This window comes from Corythoichthys intestinalis, chromosome 16 (genome assembly GCF_030265065.1).
Source record: "Corythoichthys intestinalis isolate RoL2023-P3 chromosome 16, ASM3026506v1, whole genome shotgun sequence".
NCBI lineage: Eukaryota > Metazoa > Chordata > Actinopteri > Syngnathiformes > Syngnathidae > Corythoichthys > Corythoichthys intestinalis.
In genome coordinates, this window is record NC_080410.1 from 28,256,774 (window position 1) to 28,281,018 (window position 24,245).

A 24,245-nucleotide genomic window follows, 5' to 3' on the forward strand; every position below is an offset into this window, starting at 1 on the left:
TATATACAACGTTGTAAGGGCATAGTCACCAATTTGTAAGGGCATACGTCACTGTTTGTATGATTGCCAACGTTCTTGGGTTGACAGGTATGATGATATGCATGATTACCAACCATTGGAAAGCACAGTCACCAGATTTTGTGCATATAAGGATTTCATTTTCAAAAAACATTTTTACATCAATTAGGTGAAAGTGGATGGTTTCCCACAGCACACCATATATTACACCACCAAGCGGCGGGTAGCTACTCCTTCAAATTACTTTCTGCATGTGTTTCCCTCTCATACTTTTAAAAATTGTGTTGTGGTAGCTTTAAAACAGATTGTTGATCTGTTGACCACATTATTCACGTAGCATATTTAAACCACCTTTATTTGATAGTACTACATTTAAGTATTTTCATGAGGCATCTTTGTATGTTCTGTCTGTATGCATCTAAACAAAACAAGCTGAAAGCTCACAGTAATACAATGGGTGTCAAATTCACCAGTGTAGCACAATTTGGCAGAACACCGTTTTTTTTTTCTCCTTTACTTGTGTCACGTCTCATCCCGTCTTTCCTGTTCATTTTGCTTTTGCTGCTTGTTTTGCGAAATATCGACCGTGCTTCTTATTCATTAATGTTCCTCTCTGGTTCAAGTTGAAACCGTTGAACAGATGACATGTTTATGTCGCTAGGGTCATACTCTGGAAGTCCTGCAGCATAACCATGTGGCAGTGACGTCAACAACAATGGCGACTACTAATTTTACAAATTGTATAAAAACGAAAACTTCAAGAGGGATTTGAATATCAAATCATTTTAACTCATTGTAAGGTTTATCTTTTAAGAACTACAAGTCTTTCTATCCGTGGATCCCTTGAAAAACACTGCTTTAGTCAGAGACTTTCCAAAGAAAATTCATGTCAATTGGTAAAACTGGTTTTCTAACTTGCCGTTGTCACTAAATTTTAACAAAAATGGCTGCTTCAAACAAAAGAATAGCTGTCTTCGTGTCCCGTTTTTGGTGCGTCCAATCATGTTGGACATGTCCACCAAATTTCAAAAATTTTTTCCAAAATTTCTACCAATTTATGAAATTGGTGTCAGGGTGTTATTTCTTATTTCTTCACAATTTTAAAAGAATTTATTGGGTTTGGTGTTAGCTCATTTTTGAACTCCATCAACTTACTTCATTTTCAGCAGAACATGCCTGAACATGTGAATGTAGAGTTAGCAATCTTTGCTTTCGCTAAAGCGCTACATGACAGACAGCAGCAGACGCCGCCTTGAAGTAGACAAGTTTATTCATGGTCATAATGAATGATGATGATATTAATAATTGGTCATAATTATAATTGTAACGTTAATGTCATAATAAATAGAACTCTTCATCTGAAGCACGGAAAGAGAAGCATACAGAAAGAGAAAGAAACATAAACACAAGAAGAATTTACGAGGGCAAGAAGGGGAGACATTTTTTTTTCAACCTTTCAATATAACCATTTAACATTTTTAAAACGTCATTTTTTTACCTTGAACATTTACAAAACGCAGAAAGAGATAAAGTCTTTAAAAAATCCTTATAAATAAATTTGCTGTTTTTTGAACAAAATACACATTTTTTTGGGGGGGGGGAAGTCTTTTTTTTCGTGATGGGATGAAGTAGGGAGGGAAGGAGTCTAATGTACAGAACAGAAGGAGTACAAAAAGGGGAGGGACACACATACTGGGCGGTGGCTCGGGAGCGGAGGGGCTGGATGTTGGTCACTTTGGAAGGGGCCCCCAATTGGCACAGAGATGAACAAGCGCCCGCTTGGTCGTTGCGCGTGGAAAATGTTGCAAGCTCGCTCACGTGGCTACAAAAGGAGTGGAAGACCAGTCTGTATTATTTACAAGCGTCACCATGGAAACAAATGGCGGGGTTGCTTTAAAGCATCAAGAAAAGTTAAGTCCTACCCTCTTAAGCCCTGGAACGGGATCTTCCATTCTGTACCGGTCAAAAGCTAACCAACGAAAACACACCAATCGATCGTAATAATGGTGATTAGTGAGTGATAAACATGAATGATACTTCACTGCAGATTAGCTATGCTAATGAATAACAGTTGAATTTTGCTACGAAATTGTAAAAAAAACAAAAAACAATTAAAGCTGCTTTACCACCTTAAAATATGTACAACAGTATGAAAGCCAGCACATCTTCTATATGTGTAATAAAAAAGATTATATTATGAAAACAAACTGATATTTACAGATTTTTAGATACTATTAGTTTTAATGCTCATGGTTAAGATGTGATATTCAGGGCTCAAGGGGGTGATGGAAGTGATGAAAAAAAAAATTAAAGCTGCTTTACCGCATTCAATTATATATATATACAGTCGTCAAAGGCTAACTCATGAAAGCAGAAGAATAGATGTTTTTTTTCCATAAAAGTGCACCTATAAACTCTTAATACTCGACAGTAATAGTCATTTACATCTATGTAAAAACACTCGAATTTACAAAGTAAACATCTGAACTAGAGCTTCAACAATGAAACGATTAGTCAAAAACTGCTCAATCATTAAAGTTAAACGATTAAAGCTGTTTTACCGCCTCAACCCAAAAGCAATATAACACTTGAAGCCATGCATCGGCTTTAATCTTCCCGTCTATGCCAGTCAAAGGCTAACCAATGAAAACACTCAGATTTTCTGCTAGGAAACGTTTCAACGCTAAAACAGTACGATACTAATAATCATCTGTAAAAACACCAACATTTACACACTGAAATAGACACTTTTTTGTATTTAATAAATCTGCTACGTAAACAACTGGCCTAGCCTTACAAACGCCAATTTTCTTATGATTTCACCAAACGTCAATCGTTTTTATTTTTTCTTAAAAATCAACAACTAAGTTCGATTTTGTATGGTTGCTAACAGTCTTGCTGAAATGTGCGCATGAGTGACATCATGTGGTGGTTGAGGGTACTGCATAGTTCATCAGCGGCGGAGGACCCGCGCAACGACGACGAGGACGTGGCGGTTGTTCGTCTCTGCCCTCCGTCACACCGTCGGACGGCGCACAGGAAGTCTTTTTACTGTACAGGAAGCGTCAAAGGGGGAGGAGCCCTGATTTGTTTGGCCAAAGGAAATCAATCAGGAAGAATGGCGGGAAGTTGAGCACTCGGCCTCTGGAAGAAATCATAACTATGACATACTCACACCAGGGCATTCTGTTTATTCACTCAGTGGATTATTTTTCGGGCACAATTTTTTTTCCCGCCAGATTAGCACTTGCATTAATTGTGATGTACTGTATACATTGCACAGATTGGATTATTTCTAGTACTTGTGATTTTAGAAGCAGGCGCTTAAATGTAATTAGTTTTGATAAGTTCCAGCACTTTCTGCTGACGTAATCATATGTCGGCGCAAGCTCATTGCGAATAGAGAGAGCTAAATGGCTGAGCTAACGTCTCCAGCCAGTGCACCATAGCAGTTCTTGCCATCTCACCATGTTGTTTTGTGCCTTGTAGCTTGTAAGTTATATTCATGAGCGTTGCGTAGTATATTGGAGATGGGTTTATTTCATTTTGTTCGCATTTGTGGTAAAATGCGATTACATTATTTCATTGCTTGCAAGTTGTACTACCAGTTGCTATTCAAATTGACACTTCGTGTGTATACTTTATTTTGAGACTATTTCATATTATTGACAGAATTTTTTTTTCATTTTTATAAAAACTTATCAGTGCCCTTTTCAAGAAAAAGTAAAGCCAATTCAGTTTTACTCAAGCTGACTTTTCTTTAGAGCCTGATTAGTTCACCATCTATCGATTTGTGTACCCACACACACATTGAGGACTGAATAAATGCCACTTTTGCACTTGATCCAACTGATCTTTGGACTATTTTGATTTGAACAACAAATATACAGGTGTAATTGAGGCATTTTTTCACAACTTCAGTTGAAGTTATTTTCCCAGAAGGTTTATTTGGAAAACCCTGAGGTTGTTACATTTATCATTAGTAAAGCATCCAGTGGAGTATCAAAATACAACTAGGCCTGCAAGCAGGACTGAACGGGCCCTCGCAATCTAGCGCAACTCGGACGTCACGCAACTCGGACTGTGTGCAGGTCAGGCTGGTGGCAGATCCTCCTCTTTAATCATCTCATTAGAACCTAACATGCTCGAAAGTCGCCTATTTACATTCCCACACCCAAGAGATAAAAACCCCTATTGGAGAGAGTACTACAAAAAAGGAGCCACTACTGAGCTGTGCAGCCAAGCCCTTATTCAAAACCCAAAATTAATCTTCTAACTCGGCCAATTCGACCAAGTGTGCCAAATACTGTGGCTCTGTAAGCTGCCTGAGTCTCTGAAAAAAAATATTTCCTTTAAATGGCGAACAAAGGGTCGTCACGGCAACAGACAGAGACACGTGGACATGGGCCGTAAAAAAGTATTTTAATAGGTCTTGAAACTACAATGACCAACCTGAAAAGAACTGAACATGTATTGGAAAAACGAGTGACTTTCTATTGCCACTAGTTGGCGCTGTAGGTTTGATGCAAATGACCCCTACAAGGCCCTTCAGGGTATGACTCTCAACAAGCACGGGAAGTTTGCCGCAGATATGTTGTATATCTGCCGAGTTATGACTGTTCAAAATTTTTGGAGAGAAAAATTATTGACAGTCATTTTCACTTTCCTGTTTGGACCCCTCCGCTTCAACGAAACTTCAATATTTTTCATCAGGCACCTGAAGACAGGTCTTAAGGCTTCCCTTATGCAGGTTTGAGGTCGATTAATTTTTTCCCTTGGAGGAGGAGTGTGTCACCGTAAAAAAGGGCATTTCCTGTTCCCACTAGGGGGCGCCAGGCACAAATGGTAAATTTTCAATCCAGTCGTGCTCAGGCTGGTATACCTCACACACATGGCAGATTTAAAATAGATTGAACGTTGTATGAGGGAGTTATCAGTCATTTTCCGAATTCGGTGTTTTGGCGAAAAAATGGCCGACTTTGGCACCCCGCCCAGGTCAGGCCCGTGAATGAAAACACACCATTTTGATAACTTAAGATTTCATATGCCTCATGAACAGTCTCGCCAATTTTGAGAATGATCAAACTAATTCCCTAGGTGCCAAGGTGTAAAATGTGCACACTGTAAATCGATAAAAAATTCACATTCAATCCAAAATACCCGATTTCCTGTTGGGTTTGGAATACGCATGCAAGAGACTTTTTGGAGCAGTTTTGTACAAGGTATTGACTCTCCGAATTTCATCCATCTACGTTGAAAAAACCTAAATGGAGAGGCCTTTTTGAAAATTTCAAGGGGGCGCCACTGAGCCATTTTGTTACATTTTTTCGTAACGTTGCAAGATTATTGAACGTTATGCAAAGCCGCATGTATGTCGAAATTTTTGTGAGTTTTCGTGCATGTTCAAGCCTCCAAATGTAAACTCCTACTGTTAACCGATAAAAATTTCACATTTGATCCAAAATACCCGATTTCCTGTTGGATTTGGAAAATGGGTGCAAGAGACTTTTTGGAGCAGTTTTGCACAAGGTATCAACTCCCCAAATTTCCTCACTCTATGTTGGAAAACCCAATAGGAAAGGCCTTTTTTAAAACTTCTTTCTGTCGCCACTAGTTGGCACTGTAGAGTTGATGCAAATGACCCCTACACGAACCTTCAGGGTATGACTCTCAACAAACACGGGAAGTTTGGCGCAGATATGTTGTATATCTGCCGAGTTATGACTGTTCAAAGTTTTTGGCGAGACAAATTGTTGACGGTCATTTTCACTTCCAGTTTGTACCTCTCCGCTTCTACAAAACCTCAATATTTTTCATTAGGCACCTGAACACATGTCTTGAGGCTCCCCTGAAACAGGTTTGAGGTCAATAGATTTTTTTCCCTTGGAGGAGGAGCCTGTCTCGTAAAGAAGGCCATTTCCTGTTTCCACTAGGGGCGCCAGGCCTAATGGGTAATATTTCAATGCAGTCGTGTTCAGGCTGGGATATCTCATAAACATGCTAAAAATGAAAAAGATTGAACGTTGGATCACGGAGTTTTTAATCATTTTCTGAATTTGGTATTTTGCCTAAAAATGGCCGACTTTGGGACCACGCCCAGGCCAGACCCTTGAATGAAAACACACCATTTTGAAAACTTAAGATCTCATAGGTCTCCTGAATAGTCTGACCAATTTTGAAGACGATCCAACTTTATCCTTCAGCGACAAGGTCTCAAATGTAAATCGATAAAATTTCGCATTTGACCCAAAATTTCCAGCTTCCTGTTGGGTTTGGAATATGGGTGCAAGAGACTTTTTGGAGCAGTTTTGTACAATGTATCGACTCACTAAATTTCATTGTTCTACGTTGAAAAAACCTAATAGGAGAGGCCTTTTTGAAAATTTCAAGGGGGCGCCACTGAGCCATTTTGTTAAATTTTTTTGTAGATTATCAAAATTTACGCAAAGTTGAATGTATGTGCAAATTTTGGTGAGTTTTCGTGCATGTTCAAGCCTCCAAACGTAAACTCCAACTGTGAACCGAAAAAATTTCACATTCGATCCAAAATACCCGATTTCCTGTTGGATTTGGAATATGGGTGCAAGAGGCTTTTTTGAACAGTTAGGCATAAGGTATCTACTCCCCAAATTTCATTGCTCTACGTTGAAAACCTGAGAGGAGAGGCCTTTTTGAAAATTTTAAGGGTCAAGGGGGCGCCACTGAGCCATTTTTTGACATTTTTTCAAAACGACGCAAGATTATCGAAATTTACGCGAATCTGCACGTATGTGCAAATTTTGGTGACTTTTCGTGCATGTTCAGGCCTCCAAATTGGCCATTTTCATTTGCCATGAAGAAAGAAGAATAATAATAATAACTAGCGCAACTCGGACGTCACGCAACTCGGACTGTGTGCAGGTCATGGTGGTGGCAGATCCTCCTCTCTAATCATCTCATTAGAACCTAACATGCTCGAAAGTCGCCTATTTACATTCCCACACCCAAGAGATAAAAACCCCTATTGGAGAGAGTACTACAAAAAAGGAGCCATTACTGAGCTGTGCAGCCAAGCCCTTATTCAAAACCAAAATTAATCTTCGAACTGGGCCAATTCGACCAAGTGTGCCAACTATTGTGGCTCTATAAGCTCCCTGAGTCTCTGAAAAAAAATATTTCCTTTAAATGGCGAACAAAGGGTCGTCACGGCAACAGACAGAGACACGTGGACATGGGCCGTAAAAAAGTATTTTAATAGGTCTTGAAACTACAATGACCAACATGAAAAGAACTGGACATGTTTTGGAAAAACGAGTGACTTTCTATCGCCACTAGTTGGCGCTGTAGGGTTGATGCAAATGACCCCTACAAGGCCCTTCAGGGTATGACTCTCAACAAGCACGGGAAGTTTGGCGCAGATATCTTGTATATCTGCCGAGTTATGACTGTTCAAAGTTTTTGGAGAGAAAAATTGTTGACAGTCATTTTCACTTTCCTGTTTGGACCCCTCCGCTTCAACGAAACTTCAGTATTTTTCATCAGGCACCTGAAGACAGGTCTTAAGGTTTCCCTTATGCAGGTTTGAGGTAGATTGATTTTTTCCCTTTAGAGGAGGAGTGTGTCCCGTAAAAAAGGGCATTTCCTGTTCCCACTAGGAGGCGCCAGGCACAAATGGTAAATTTTCAATCCAGTCCTGCTCAGGCTGGTATACCTCACACACATGCCAGATTTAAAATAGATTGAACGTTGTATGAGGGAGTTATCAGTCATTTTCCGAATTCGGTGTTTTGGCGAAAAAATGGAAGAATTTGGCGCCCCGCCCAGGTCAGGCCCGTGAATGAAAACACACCATTTTTATAACTTAAGATTTCATATGTCTCATGAACAGTCTCACCAATTTTGAGAATGATCAAACTAATTCCCTAGGTGCCAAGGTGTAAAATGTGCACACTGTAAATCGATAAAAAGTTCACATTCAATCCAAAATACCCGATTTCCTGTAGGATTTGGAATGTGTGTGCAAGAGACTTTTTGGAGCAGTTTTGCACAAAGTTTTGACTCTCCAAATTTCATCACTCTATGTTAGAAAAACCTAAATGGAGAGGCCTTTTTGAAAATTTCAAGGGGGCGCCACTGAGCCATTTTGTTACATGTTTTCATAACGTTGCAAGATTATCGAACGTTATCCAAAGCCGCATGTATGTGCAAATTTTGGTGAGTTTTTATGCATATTCAAGCCTCCAAATGTAAACTCTTACTGTGAACCCATGAAAATTTCACATTCGATCCAAAATACCCGATTTCCTGTTGGATTTGGAATATGGGTGCAAGAGACTTTTTGGAGCAGTTTTGCATAAGGTATCTACTCCCCAAATTGCCTTGCTCTATGTTGAAAAAACCCAATAGGAAAGGCCTTTTTTAAAACTTCTTTCTGTCGCCACTAGTTGGCACTGTAGAGTTGATGCAAATGACCCCTACAAGAACCTTCAGGGTATGACTCTCAACAAACACGGAAAGTTTGGCGCAGATATGTTGCATATCTGCCGAGTTATGACTGTTCAAAATTTTTGGCGAGACAAATTGTTGACGGTCATTTTCACTTGCAGTTTGGACCTCTCCGCTTCAACGAAACCTCAATATTTTTCATCAGGGACCTGAACACATGTCTTGAGGCTCCCCTGAAACAGGTTTGAGGTCAATAGATTTTTTTCCCTTGGAGGAGGAGCCTGTCTCGTAAAGAAGGCCATTTCCTGTTCCCACTAGGGGGCGCCAGGCCTAATAGGTAATATTTCAATGCAGTCGTGTTCAGGCTGGGATATCTCATATACATGCTAGAAATGAAAAAGATTGAACGTTGTATCACGGAGTTTTTAATCATTTTCTGAATTTGGTATTTTGCCCAAAAATGGCCGACTTTGGGACCACGCCCAGGCCAGACCCTTGAATGAAAACACACCATTTTGAAAACTTAAGATCTCATAGGTCTCCTGAATAGTCTGACCAATTTTGAAGACGATCCAACTTTATCCTTCAGCGACAAGGTCTCAAATGTAAATCGATAAAATTTCGCATTTGACCCAAAATTTCCGGCTTCCTGTTGGGTTTGGAATATGGGTGCAAGAGACTTTTTGGAGCAGTTTTGCACAATGTATCGACTCGCCAAATTTCATCGTTCTACGTTGAAAAAACCTAATAGGAAAGGCCTTTTTGAAAATTTCAAGGGGGCGCCACTGAGCCATTTTGTTAAATTTTTTTGTAGATTATCAAAATTTACGCAAAGTTGCATGTATGTGCAAATTTTTGTGAGTTTTCGTGCATGTTCAGGCCTCCAAATGTAAACTCCAACTGTGAACCGATAAAAATTTCACATTTGATCCAAAATATCCGATTTCCTGTTGGATTTGGAATATGGGTGCAAGAGGCTTTTTTGAACAGTTAGGCATAAGGTATCTACTCCCCAAATTTCATTGCTCTACGTTGAAAACCTGAGAGGAGAGGCCTTTTTGAAAATTTTAAGGGTCAAGGGGGCGCCACTGAGCCATTTTTTGACATTTTTTCAAAACGACACAAGATTATCGAATTTTACGCAAAGCCGCACGTATGTGCAAATTTTGGTGACTTTTCGTGCATGTTCAGGCCTCCAAATTGGCCATTTTCATTTGCCCTGAAAAAAGAAGAATAATAATAATAATAATAATAATAATAATAATAATAATAATAATAATAATAATCCTTTGCAAAACAATAGGGCCTTCGCACGTCTAGTGCTCGGGCCCTAATTAGTCATTATATGTTAAGTCCACAACCGCATATATCGGTATCGGTTTGATACTGGTATTGGATTTTTGGAGTTGGACAATATTGGGATATCGGTTATTGGTTAAAAAGTCATTATCGGACAACTCTAGTTGATTTCCATTGTGCAAGATGGCAGCGTGTATGTTATGACGTATTGATGATAAGACTGTGGTTTCATTAACTGATTGACGGTGCTAGAAATCGAAACAATTTTGACTGGGAGGGTGCGAATGAATGAATGTCTAGTGCCGTCAATGACACTGAAATGTAAGGATTCCTAAGCAGTCCTCCCAGTCTAAATGAATTGGACATCTATAGTTTTCTATGGCAGGCAATGAGTTAAAAAAATGAGGGGATTAAAGCTGGGTAGTGCATTAGTCACTACCAGGCAAACAGATCTGTCCTTTTCGATAAATTCTATTGTGCAAGGTTATTATCATGAAAAACGTTATAGATATGTATACTTTTTACACACGGTTTTAAATATTTCTATAATTTCTATTTCTTTTACGCAAGGTGATGATTCTCATGTGCATTTCTGTTGCTGAAAGAGGCGGTTAACATTAACAACCATGAAATGGACTTGTTGCATTAGTCATGAGGGCCTGTGATGATTTACTGTATTTGTGGTCAATTCCGTTGAATTGTATGAATTGTGCAAGCTACAGTGAATAATTATCAAGGAAGGCTGTGCGTTTTGGTCCTCAATTAGCTTGAAGCACATTTGGAAGCGTCTGGTGCTAGTCTGCCCTCCAGCCCCTATCTGTAAAAAGCCCGTGGACTAGCATTAGCATTAGCGAGCGCTTCCTCCCGCCGGCTGCTGATCAAAGCGCTCGGAGGCCGCGTGTTCAAAATCCCACAAAGGCCGGAAGCCGCAAATTGGATGTCATTAATTCCAAAAGGAAGCCAAGTCGAGGATGGGGGAAGGAGATGGAAAGGAGGTTCAGTAAGGGCGGCGGGGGGAATCACACAATCACCATCACACGTTCAATCATATAACACATGATCACATGTTACAGTTAATATCAGGGGCATATTCAGTGGAGGGGGCTTGGGAAGGGGAGGGACTGAAATCTAAAGGGGGGCTCGTGTGGCCGCCCCCTCTACTCCCTGACATCAGCACAGCCCATAGAATAGATATGTCTATATATTTATGTACAGCAACAAAAAAAAACAACCCAAAAAGGAATACACGCAGAGAAGAGTACATTCAAAGAACGCAACCGACATTCTCCTCTTTCTTTCCACAAAGCTGAGCCTCTGACCAAAAGTCCCAGGTTTCCTCCCCTAAAAACTCAGCTGAGACCCCCCGAAAAACACAAAAACTAGCACGCTCAACGGCGGACAGGCCGAGTCCACACGTACGCCCATGAGGTTTGTAGGAAAAAAATTAAAAATTGAGGAAAAATTGTATATCTTACAGTAGTTTTAAAAAAAATACTATTTTAATCGTACATTTAAAATTATTGTTATATCTTTTTTGAAATTGCAGTATTTTGTAGAGTAGATACTGGTGAAAACGTGTCACCAGTTAACATTTTCTGTGTATTAGGTCGACATTTTTTGTTTGTGTTCATATTTTATTTCCAGAAAATTTTTGAGAAAAAAAAAAAATCATTTTTATAGGTTGCAATGAAAAACAATGTTAAGGGAAAATATTTTAAAAAATTGGGGGAAAAAAGCAAAAGAAACCTATCTATATTCTTGTAAGACCCATTTTTTTTTGCAAACCAAATCAATGAATTGAAATGAGAAAAAAAACTAAGTAAACCCCCGCTAACTCGAAGATTAAGCCTAATGTCAAAAATCAAAAGCGGGGACAAGTTCATGAAAAAAAAAAATCCTCTCCCGTCATAATTTTCTCAAACAAATGCATATTGTAAGATTGCGACTGAAGTGGCACTTTTCTAGAAAGTTCCATTTTTCCGGCTAAGAAAAGAACGTTGCATTTTGGTTTTGCGTACGTGTGGACGCAGCGCGAGACCGCGCCAGAGTCGAAGCCGTCGACATTAGCCGACGGCCGACTTTGCGCCCCTCGGCCGTGGGTGGGGCGCTGTAAACCAGAGGGGAGGGCTGCTGCCAGCAGGAAGTGACATCACGACAGCGTCCGTGGGGAGGAAGGAAGTAGAGCAGAAGGAGGAGGAAGAGGAGGCGCGGGCTCTACCTCCTCCGCTGCATCCGGCCGCCCACCTGTTCGGAATTCCCCCGAAAACATAAAAAGACAAATTTGTACATATATATATTTATACGCCTTTATACACACACGTGACAAAAGTATAGAAAAATAAAATGTTTTCTAATAACGGGACGCCTTTCATCCTTTTTCTTTTCTTTCTGTCCTTTTTACTGGCCGCCCCCAAAATGACGGTCGGTCCCTGGCGGGGGCGGGGCGGGGGGGGCGGCTGTCCACGGCGCCGTTTTGTACGGCCTCCACCCGTCTCGCGCTAAAGTTGCTCCGCCTCCTCTCGTCCGTGCCGAGCGCTGCTTCCTCTCGCCGACATTTGGTATTTACTGCAAACCACACAAAACCACAAGAGATCAATTATCATTATCTTGCAAAATGGTTAATATTTATTTTCTGATTTCATAAATATAGTGGACATCTGCACAATTACCGTATTTTTCGGACTATAAGTCGCAGTTTTTTTCATAGTTTGGCTGAGGGTGCAACTTATACTCAGGAGCGACTTATGTGTGAAATTATTAACACATTATGATATCATTTCACATGTTATTTTGGTGTTTTGGAGTGACATTAATGGTTTGGTAAACTTGCATGTTCTTTATGCTATAGTTACCTGAATAACTCTTAATAGCTATGGCCACGTTCGCGTTCTGCCTTTGGCAATGTGTGTATTATTGACTTTTTCATATTGAAATGCATGCTTTTAGTTTGTGGCGCTTTCACGCCCAAGTGGGGGCGCACTCTCACTTGTTAACGCGAAGAAGCGCGCTCACACGCCAGAAGAAGACGGACAGCTACGCAGCTCGCCCACTCGCTCGAGAGAGAGACACGGTTGCAAACCTACGTGCATTGTTTCTCTACAGGGGCAACGCCTGTGTGTCATCTTTTCTGTTGTTGTTGTGTGTTTTCCACCCGCGATCGGACACTTAGAGCCAGTTGTGTGGTTGTTTGAACGATGTGCTAATGCTAGCGAACGCATGCTAACCATTTGTGTCATTGCTGTAATAGCAGCTAATTATCAATTATTTACGTTGATGCGACCCTGTTTGGTATCGAGGACGAAATTCATTCAGCAAATTATACGGATGTCTAGCATCGACATTTGGGAGTTTAGCTCGCTGTATAGCCAGGACCGAGCCGTAGCGTCCTGGTTAGGACACTATATTTGCATTTCGTTGTTCATGCATCATGTAACATCATACTGTACACTTATTCAGCATGTTGTTCTCTATTGTATTTTTATATTAAATTGCCTTTCAAGATTACATATTTGTTCTATGTGTTGGAGTTTATTAAACTTCCCCCGAAAATGCGACTTATACTCCGGTGCGACTTATACATGTTTTGTTCCTCTTCGTTGGGCATTTTATGGCTGGTGCGACTTATACTCCGGTGCGACTTATAGTCCAAAAATACGGTAATCGTTATTTTATTTTATTTTTTTTAAATATTTCCTTATCCTTTTGCCTTTTTGGGTTAACCCATTTACTAATAATTCTAATATGTATACACAAAAATATTTCAAAATACATTCCTTTTTTTTTTCTTTTTTAAAAGAATACTTTAAAAAAAAAATACAAAATTTTGAAGAAAACAAGCAGTTTTTCAAAAATATTTTTTGTTGCTTGTAGAAAGAAAAAATATTGTGTTAATACAGGTAGTCCCCGGTTGTGACGGATAATACATGTTTTTGGATAGTTATTTTGAGATTTGGGTTTTTTTTAGGGGTACTTAAATGGTTAATTCAGATTAATGTGGAAACGGGTTACGTCGGCAGCGTAGGAAGGGAACTCGTTCGTAACCTGGGGACTGCCTGATATTTAGAATCTTAAAAATAGTACATGTGTTATACAGTTTGTATCAATGAAAATGTCGGGGTTTTTTTTGTATTTTTTCCCCCATTTGGATCATTTAAATATTAATGATTTTTGTATGAAGAAATGTTTGAAAAATGTCTTATTAAAATGTTTAATTTTTTTAAATTAAAAAAATACTATTTTAGGAGAAAAATCAACAATTTCAGTGCCAGTGAAAGACATCCAACCCTTATATTTCTCTTTCATCCTTAGTTTATCACTCAATAGACGTTATCTGAACTGGGAAGGGTAGCAACTCAGTTCAAATGGATTGGACGTCTATTGCCGTCAAAGGCTTGCAAAATGCTTTTTGTAGTTTTTTTTTTTTTAACGCTCCATGTAAGCTTTCCACCCCCACCCGCGAGAGTTCCCATCAGCTTTTTACGCATGTCGTCAGGCCGGCCCACTTTGCAAGTTTTTGTGCGCGCAAAGTGAAAAGTCTGGCACGCGGTATCCCGGGACCGTCGTCACGGCAGACGCCGGTTAATCGGCAGCGACGGCGAGCCATCCCGGTGCGCCTCCGTCTGTAAATAAATCAAGCCCGCCAGTTCGCCGCCGCTTTGTAGTGCCGACATTCCGCCCCCCCAAACTCTCGACCCGGAGACGATGTGACGCCTTCAATCAACGTCGGGTGCCGTGCGCATCTGCCTCCCGACGGCTGAACCCACTTAAACGTGGAAAATCATGTTAGATGTATTCTATTTTTCAGGGAAATATTCTGTACTTATGAGATTTTTTTGGTTAAAATTTTTTTTGGGGGGTGGGAGTGGGGGATTGGTTCTTACATTTGTTAGAGGTTTTCTTGTATTTTTTGAGTATCGTAAGTTTTCATATTCATATTCCAATGTTTTAATTAAAAATAAAATATGTTATATATATGAAACACATAAAATATAACCATAGAATTAAAAATCAATAATATTTATTACATGTTTTGACCTATGGAGGGCGCCATGTTTTAAGCGTACAATGGAAGCTCAGGGTGATAAGGTAGATTGTCACTGTCACTCGACAAATACTGCAATTCCTTCTACACGACAAGACGTCAAACACATGCGCTCATCGGCTAAAAGTGGCGAGTACTTACTATTTGTGTTTTTAGTGAGTCTTTTATTACCTTTTCATTGCCTTAAAATACTTTTTGCATGTGTTTCCCTCTTATACTTTTAAGCATTGTGTTTTCTTGCTGTAGCTTTAAAGCAGTTTGTTGATCTGTTGAACACATTAGTCACGTAACAGATTTAAACCACCCTTATTTGATATTACTACGTTTAAGTATTTTCTAAAGGCATCTTTCAGTATGTTCTTTTTGTATGGATTTAAACAAAATAAGCTGAAAGCGCGCGGTAGTCCTTTCGGTGTCAAATTCGCCTCTTGTAGGACTTTTCGCCGTTGAAGCACATTTTGACAGAACACCGTTTTTTTCCCCCCTGCTCTCTTTCCTGGTCATTTTGCTTTTGCTGCTCGTTTTGTGAAATATCGACAGTGCTGTCATGCTCATTAATGTTCCTCTGGGGTTCAAATTGAAAGGGTTGAACAGATGACATGCTTATGTCGCTAGAGTCATACTCTGGAAGCCCGGCAGCGTAACCATGTGACGTCACCAACAATGGCGACCTACTAGTTTAACTAATTTAACAAATTTTTGTATAAAAACGAAAACATCAAGAGGGGTTTAAATATCAAGTTGTTTTAACTCATAATAACGTTTATCTTTTAAGAACTACAAGTCTTTCTGTCTGTGGATCCCTTTAAGTAGAAGTCTTTTAATTAAAAGTTGCATTTGGGTTTATTTTTTTGATTTGTAAATATTCAAAACTATTTTTGGAAAAAAATGACATTTAAAAAAAATATTTCTGCGGAGAAAAATTAGATTTTCAATTTAAAAAAAAAAAAAGATTTTGAAATTTTCTTTGTTTTTGTGCATTATAAGGTTTAAATCAAATTCAAAATCAATTATTATTAACAGTTAAGTACAGTATTTAAGAAGCAAGTCGTAATTTTCCTGAGATAAGTTGTTTTGTTCAACCGACTTTTGCCTTCTAAGTTAACTTCTCATTGAAAACAATGCCATTTATTTAGGTAATTTATGAAATTCATTAAACCTTGAAGTTTAACAATTTTTTGTCGAGACAGAGCGAAATTTGTGGAAAAAATTCACAGCAAAAGTACAACATTGACACGTTGACATTCCCGTTAGCCATTATCATCAATTTACAACAAGTCATTTTGAAAAACAACAATGAAAATGTAAAAAAAAAAAAAAAAGAACATGTTTTAACACCCCCAAAATGAAGCTCTTATAAGTTCTTTATTCTAACGCACATTAAGTCACTTTGTCAAATATCCACCACAAAATATGAACAAGTCAACACAAAACACTCGTCCGTTTTTTTAACCTCCAAAATAAAAGACGAACAATATCTTTTTCTTGATGTACTGTATATACATTATACTATAAACACACATCATATAGGAATACATATAGAAAACACGTGTGTATATGTGTATACATTGAAATGTTTTTCTGTACAATTCTAGCTACATTGTAGTATATTGCAGCTTTTTTGCATGTTATATTTTGAATAAATAGAAATATTTAAGGTGGCTTTGTACATGTTACCAGCTTATCAGGGCTGTGGAATACTGCTCAGAAAAAAAAGCGCAACTGAGAGCGACAGTGGGCTAAATCCGATTTTGTCATTTCTATAAATACTGGTATCAAAAATACCAAAGTTGACAAATCGCCCCACATTACCCTCGGCACCGTTCATGACTGGGTGCAATGCTGGACTAATTTCTGTTTACAAGATGCCCGTAAAACGAGGTTTGTAGTCAAAAATCAGTAGAGAAAGAAATTACACGGGTATGTAGGACGGAAGTTTGTACTTGGACCACCACTATTGCATCAAGAATTTTTTTCTCCATTTTCATGTCAGGCAACCCAGGCAGTATTGTTTTTCATTTGTAGGTTTAATAAAATCCAAATAAAGTAAAGTAATCAAAAAAGGGATTTTTATTTTCGAAAATTAATGCCATTCTGTTTCATTAGGTTTTGAAAAATTAAATCAGTCAAATGGGATTCGTTATTATCCACACACTGTCGAAGGCGTTCACGAAAGTCGTCTATAACTCGGTGGGTCATCTCATGTGGAATTGCAGTAATTCCTTGATGAGTTGTTGTTTGACTTGTTCAATAGATCGAGGGCGATCACTATTCCTTTGACTTGAGGTATCCCCAGAGAAAAAAATAGCACTGATTTAAATCAGGTGAACAGGCGGGCCAACCGAAGTCACCACGCAATGAGATCAAATGGCCAGGGAACATCTCCCTCAAAATCCTAATCGCACATCGAGAAATTTGGGCATCCTGTTGAAACCAAACACTGTCCATATCGTGGCGCATATTCACTTTTGGTCTGAGAAAAGTCTCTAACCACAGACTTCATAATGATAGTGACGGGTCAGATTTGACCTTTACTGCGCCACGCCTTCAAGTAGGGGGCCATCCCACAATCCGCTTCAGTTATTTGCAGTCGGTCGCAGCAACACATGCAGCGATCCAACGCCGGATTTATGTTGAAAAAGTATGAAAGCTGTACCGCACACAAACAGGAAGGATTTGTTCGAGGATTCAAGGTAATTATTATATTTTTCATTTTTTCACAAGAATTTTCAACGTAAAAAGCTCTTTGTTGTAAGAATGCCAGAGTAGCATCATTCTTTGACATATTTACGTAAAATGAATGCTGACTGCACTTTTTTTGTTGTTGCTTTTAACCACGAATCGAGACTGTTTTACTTCCATACCTATAAAAAAAAATCAACGATTTAAGCATTGAGTCACAAGAATTTTCACCGGAAAAGCTCGGTTTACATATGGCGGCTGCAAAATTGTCTGACAGACTAGCATCGTACTTCGACATATTTACGTATAATAAATGCTACCTTCACAGTTTTTTGCCTTTAACCAAGAGTCGAGGCTGTTTTACATCCATATCTATAAACAATTCAGGGATTTAAGCATTCATTCAAAAGAATTTTCACCGGAAAAACTCTGTTTACATATGGCGGCCGCCACAATGACTGACAGACTAACATTGTGCTTCGACATATTTACGTAAAATAAATGCTAACCGCATTTTTTTTTTTTTTTGCCTTTCACAGAGAATCGAGACCGCGACGGAACACTGTAGCGCCCTGTCTTTCTCGCACGAATGCCGATTTGGGAGACTTGTCAGTCCAGATCGTCGCGAAATTTGGAAAAATGTGGCCCAGATCGGATTTAAACCACATCCGGAAGTGACCCAGATCGGATTTGAAATGGTCCACTTCTATGTGAGTTGTCCCGTTCAGACCGTCATGTTAATGCCTCACTCGAGTCGGGAAAAACACAAAAAAATTGGTTTTGTGCATTAAGACTTGCAGTATGAACCTTGCCTTAGTGCGGTACTTAATACGGTAATATTTGAACGGGCTACTCAAAAAAAAAACAAACAAAAAAAAACAAAAAAACAGATATGACAAAAAATCGGAATTGTGAATTAAGACCTGTGGTATGAACCTAGACTTTTTTTTTTTTTTAACGTACAGTTCATGGCTTGTAGTCTGGGTTTAATTGAAGATAATGTACTGCTTTTCCTGCTAAGTGTGTATTATCATCACGAATTTGGCGTTGTGATGAAGAAGGAGCTGAGTCAATACCAGCCAATCTACGTTCCTACTCTCACCTATGGTCACGAGCTATGGGTTGTGACTGAAAGAACAAGATACCGGATACAAGTCTCCTCCCCAGGGTGTCAGGGCTCTCTGTTCGGTGATCCAGGAGGGACTCAGGGTTGAGAGGAGCCAGCTAACGTGGCTCGGGCATCTGTTTTAGATGCCTCCTGGAGAAGTGTTCCGGTCATGTCCCACCAGCAGAAAGCCCCGGGGACGACCCAGGACCCCCTGGAGAGACTATTTTCGTGGCCGGCCTGGGAACGCCTTGGGATCCCGCCGGAGGAGGAGGTTGAAGTGGCTGGGGAGAGGGAAGTCTGGGCTTTTCTTCTAAAGCTGCTGCCCCCGCGACCCGACCCCGGATTAAGCGGTAGATAATGCATGGATGTTGGCATTGTCCTTGGAGACTCTACAATATGTGTTCGTCTGCCAGTGCTCACTTGAAATGGTTGGAAACCTTTAGTTTTGGACTAAAACTTTTGAATTTTACAGGCGAAAACATTTTGAGTAACTGTCGACTAAAAACTAGACGAAGACATTTTGAAATGACTAAAATATGACGAAGACCAGTAAGTATTTTCGTTCAAAAGACTAAGACAAATATTAAAAGGCCTGCCAAAAACAACACTGAACCCAGGTAATATTAATGGGGATCCAACATGAAATTTTCTTCAGTGTAAACACAACATAACAAGATATAAAACCCACATACAGTGGGGCAAATAAGTATTTAGTCAACCACCAATTGTGCAAGTTCTCCTACTTGAAAAGATTAGAGAGGCCAGTAATTGTCAACATTAGTAAACCTCAACCATGAGAGACAGAATGTGGAAAAAAACAGAAAATCACACTGTTTGATTTTTAAAGAATTTATTTTCAAATTACAGTGGAAAATAAGTATTTGGTCACCTACAAACAAGCAAGATTTCAGGCTGTCAAAGAGGTCTAACTTCTTCAAACGAGGTTTAACGAGGTTCCACTCGTTACCTGTATTAATGGCACCTGTTTTAACTCATTATCGGAGTAGTCACACTCCAAACTCCACTATGGCCAAGACCAAAGAGCTGTCGAAGGACACCAGACACAAAATTGTAGACCTGCACCAGGCTGGGAAGACGGAATCTGCAATAGGTAAAACGCTTGGTGTAAAGAAATTAACTGTGGGAGCAATTATTAGAAAATGGAAGACCTACAAGACCACTGATATTCTCCCTCGATCTGGGGCTCCATGCAAGATCTCACCCCGTGGTGTCAAAATGAAAACAAGAATGGTGAGCAAAAATCCCAGAACCACACGGGGGGACCTAGTGAATGACCTACAGAGAGCTGGGACCACAGTAACAAAGGTTACTATCAGTAACACAATGCGCCACAATGCCATACGTGTCCCCCTGCTGAAGTCAGTGCACGTCCAGGCCCGTCTGCGGTTCGCTAGAGAGCATTTGGATGATCCAGAAGAGGACTGGGAGAATGTGTTATAGTCAAATGAAACCAAAATAGAACTTTTTGGTAGAAACACAGGTTCTCGTGTTTGGAGAAGAAAGAATACTCAATTGCATCCGAAGAACACCATACCCACTGTGAAGCATGGGGGTGGAAACATCATGCCTTGGGGCTGTTTTTCTGCAAAGGGACCAGGACGACTGATCTGTGTAAAGGAAAGAATGAATGGGGCCATGTATCGAGAGATTTTTAGTGAAAATCTCCTTCCATCAGCAAGGGCATTGAAGATGAGACGTGGCTGGGTCTTTCAGCATGACAATGATCCCAAACACACAGCCAGGGCAACAAAGGAGTGGCTTCGTAAGAAGCATTCAAGGTCCTGGAGTGGCCTAGCCAGTCTCCAGATCTCAACCCCATAGAATATCTGTGGAGGGAGTTGAAAGTCCGTGTTGCCCAACGACAGCCCCAAAACATCACTGCTCTAGAGGAGATCCGCATGGTGGAATGGGCCAAAACACCAGCAACAGTGTGTGAAAAGCTTGTGAAGAGTTACAGAAAATGTTTGTTCTCTGTTCTTGCCAACAAAGGGTACATAACGAAGTATTGAGATGAACTTTTGGTTTTGACCAAATGCTTATTTTCCACCATGATTTGCAAATAAATTCTTTAAAAATCAAACAATGTGATTTTCTGTTTTTTTTTTCCACATTCTGTCTCTCATGGTTGAGGTTTACCCATGTTGACAATTACAGGCCTCTCTAATATTTTCAAGTGGGAGAACTTGCAGAATTAGTGGTTGACTAAATACTTATTTACCCCACTGTATTTTGTTGCGATCGCATAGTGACCCAACTGGACTTAGCCCACTCTTGTTCTCAGTGGCTCAAGTTTGCATATTATTGATTAACTGTAAATTAAGACAAAACATATTGGTTTCATCATATTTTTTTTCATATAGCATAGTAAAAATGTCCAACATTTATGTACAAGCTTAACATGACAATAAAAGCATTGAAAAACAACAACCAAAAGAGACAAACAAGAAAAACGGACAAAAAGGAAAATGGGGCTTAAAAAGGCGGTGCTAGAAAAGTCATCTGGAGGCGGCGCTGCTTGTTAAGGTTTGTCTCTTCAAAGAGGGGATGGGGCTTCTTGGTTTTTTGGGGGGGTTATTTTTTGTAAAGAGGTCTTTGTGTGTGTTCTTTGGTTGTTTTAGTAGGGCGTGAAGCGAGCGTAGCCTCCTCTGTAAAGGCTAGCCTGCAACATCAAAGATGAAAAAGGACCAATCAGCATTCACGGCAGCACTATGTCAATTTGGACGCCGGGCTGACGACAGACGGGCCGACGGCTCTCTTTGTCCTCAAATTTCCTTCCAGTCAGTCAAGATGGCGAGTGCGCGCCCAAAATCTTTGGTACATCCAATTCAGGCCCCTCAAAATTTGCCGGGAAAAGCATAACCCGTTGCTTAATTTTCTATTAAATCGCGCCATTGAAGCCTGTTTTGTCCTCTCCAGTCTTTTTATTTTCTCTTCATTCCTATTCTGTGTTTTGACGTTTCCTCTCCTTCTTATTGTTTCTTTGTCATTTCCTATTTTACCTTTTTTACTTTTCTTTTTTTTTTTTGCTTCTTTTCTTTTACATCCCTTTGTCGATCTCTCTCACTTCTCTTGTCCTTTCCCATTTTATTTCTTTTTCATCATTCTCCCATCTATTAATCCATCTCTTTTGTTGTTTCTTTGTGTCGTTTAATTCATTTAATATTTTTACTTCTTTTCATATCTTCCCTTCTGTTTCATTGTTTCAATCACTTTCTCTCTTACGGTCTCTCATTTCTTTTTGTTTCTTCCCTAAAAGCTCTTTTTCTTGTCTACTTTTCACATCCCACCTTTTTCCTGTCTGTCTTCTACTTTGTTTCACTTGGTTTCTTTCTTTGTCTTTTCCCCCCTCTCTTTCTTTCTGTCATTGTTTCCTTCTTTTTTCCGGGACAGGAAGAAGCAAGACGTCTGCGGAGTTTTAACGGCAGACGCCTTTCATGTGGAAAGGAAGCGGCGGAATCTTCCAGGAGCGCCGCGGGACCTCAGCCCCGAGTCAGGCTCACATTATCTAGGACACACGCGCACACGCACCAAGTAGTCCTGCTGCAATTAGGAATCCAAAGCCAATGTCTTCAAAGGCTCATTTTAAAAAGTCCGACTTGCGCGCAAAACCTTTTTCCAACTTCAGATCAACTTATTATTTTTATTGTATTTTCATCCCAAAAACAGTCGGCATTTATCTCGTGTGATTAAAGATCAAGGCCCCTTTATTGCAACCACGCGCGCACACACAATCGGCTAACATGCACACGCGCACACACACTGGCGCCGATATTTTTAGTGGGGATTAAAGCGTCATGGAAGGAAATTTGAGGAAAAAGGGGAAAAAAAAGCAGCATATAAGCAGCACATCTTTAATGAAGTCAAAGAAGAGAAAAAAAATTATAATTAATGAAAGCTTTTAGCTAGCAGCTGCACCGGGGGAACCCGGCGCTTTTTCACGTTGGGGTAAAGCATGTGCGCATGCCGCCGAAAAAAAAAGCTCCTCCCCCTTTCCCTCCCTGGCCGGCTTTTTTTCCGTCCCTGGGCGCACTGGGTTTGAAGAGCTCGCCATCCAAAAACTGAAAGTTGTTCGAATGAAAGGAAGAATTTGGTTTTATTTTTTTGGGGGGACTTTTCATCTTTGATGTTTGAGGTTGGCTGCAAACGCTAGCTAAAAACAGACATTAACGCTACAACTTTGCTTCACACGCCTTCAAAATAAAAACAAAAAAGTTGCCCACACACAGCCCCCATAAACACCAACACGGTCTTTATTGGCGACTGTGTGTGTGTGTCTGTGTGCACATGTGTGTTTATTTGACTGTTGTGTGTTGATACCAGTGTTGTTTTCGTCAATGATGACGATAACGAAGATATTTTGTTAACCAACACTTTTTTCATGACCATGACGAGACGATAACGAGCTAAAAATGTGTTCTGGGAGACTAAAACATAACGAGATGAATGCCAGTTTCCGTCACAAGTTCACAATGTGTGACATTTTATGTGTAGTTAGCCTGCATTGTAGCAGTGTCTGTTTGTGTCACTCGAGTCATGTGACATACTGCACCCTCACGACTCACCAGTGTAACGTTTCCAGTTCGCGTTAGCATTAGACGCATGCTAAGGCCGCGCGTCCTCTTAAGCTCTCAGACTACTTTTTTTTTTTTTTTTTTTTACAAACAGTTCGTGGTGTCTAGGTGGGTACAATTAATTAAAAATAATGTACTGTTTTACTGCTGAGTGTGTTTTATCACCAAGTTGGCATGGTCTACATAGACGCTACAATACAGCATGTGCTCGCCTGTCAATGTTCATTCTAAGTACAGTGGTACCTCTGCATACAACGTTAATTCGTTCCAGAACCTTGTTTGTAAATCGAAACAGTCGTATGTCGAGCAGGATTTTCCCGAAAGAATACATTATAATTCCATTAATTCGTTCCCCAGCCCGAAAACCTACTCTTAATCCTTAATAAATACTGCTGGTATTATTGCAAATAGCAATTACACAGAGCAAAACAAATTATTACTAAAAATCGGAATAGTAATATAGTAATACCACTACTACTACTACTACTAATAATACCTGTAATAATGTAACGAATCAGATTCTAATGTGGCGGATGTGTTTTGCGTGGTGTACCTGAACGCACCGTGTGTCTGACGTACCAGAGTGAGAGATGATTTTTTTAAATTATCACTTTATTCAGCTGCGGCAGACAGTAGGTATGTTGCGTTGCACAAGTTCTGAAATAAAGGATTAAAAACCTGACGAACCTGCGATTTTTTTGGGCGATGTTACAATTATAGTAATTGTCACCTTATAAAGGCTGGCGAACGGAGGTCGGAGGGGAACCGTCGAGTTCTACGGCCATATTGTCAAGCAGTTCACGGACGGGCAAACCATGCTCATATTTTTCTATCATTTCCATCTTCATTTTAATGGTAAGCTTCACCTTTTTTTTCCCACCTGCTTTAACATTCTTGTTGATTTCATGTTGATTTCTCTCACAAGAAAATCTGCCATGCATCCTTCTTGCAGGAAAACAATGAAATTGCGACGCTGTCACGAATTGTCGTATTCCGATAATTTCGTCGGATGTAGAAACAAATGGCGAGTCAAATTTTACGTCGGATGTCGAATGGATCAATTGTCGATGCAATTGTATGT

The 24,245-nt window shown here is 39.8% G+C and overlaps 1 protein-coding gene across 4 annotated transcripts in view; it reads right to left on the reverse strand.

Annotated features, from left to right (window-relative positions):
• Window positions 1-20,791: 20,791 nt before the first annotated feature.
• The window catches only part of LOC130932009 (RNA binding protein fox-1 homolog 3-like), a 506,184-nt gene continuing 502,730 nt past the window's right edge, over window positions 20,792-24,245 (reverse strand). For all 4 annotated transcript variants that reach the window (XM_057861344.1, XM_057861342.1, XM_057861343.1 and 1 more), the window contains one exon: window positions 20,792-21,252. In XM_057861344.1, coding sequence (XP_057717327.1) covers window positions 21,208-21,252 — 45 coding nt within the window. In that variant the 3' untranslated portion in view covers window positions 20,792-21,207. The remainder of the gene's footprint in view (window positions 21,253-24,245) is intronic.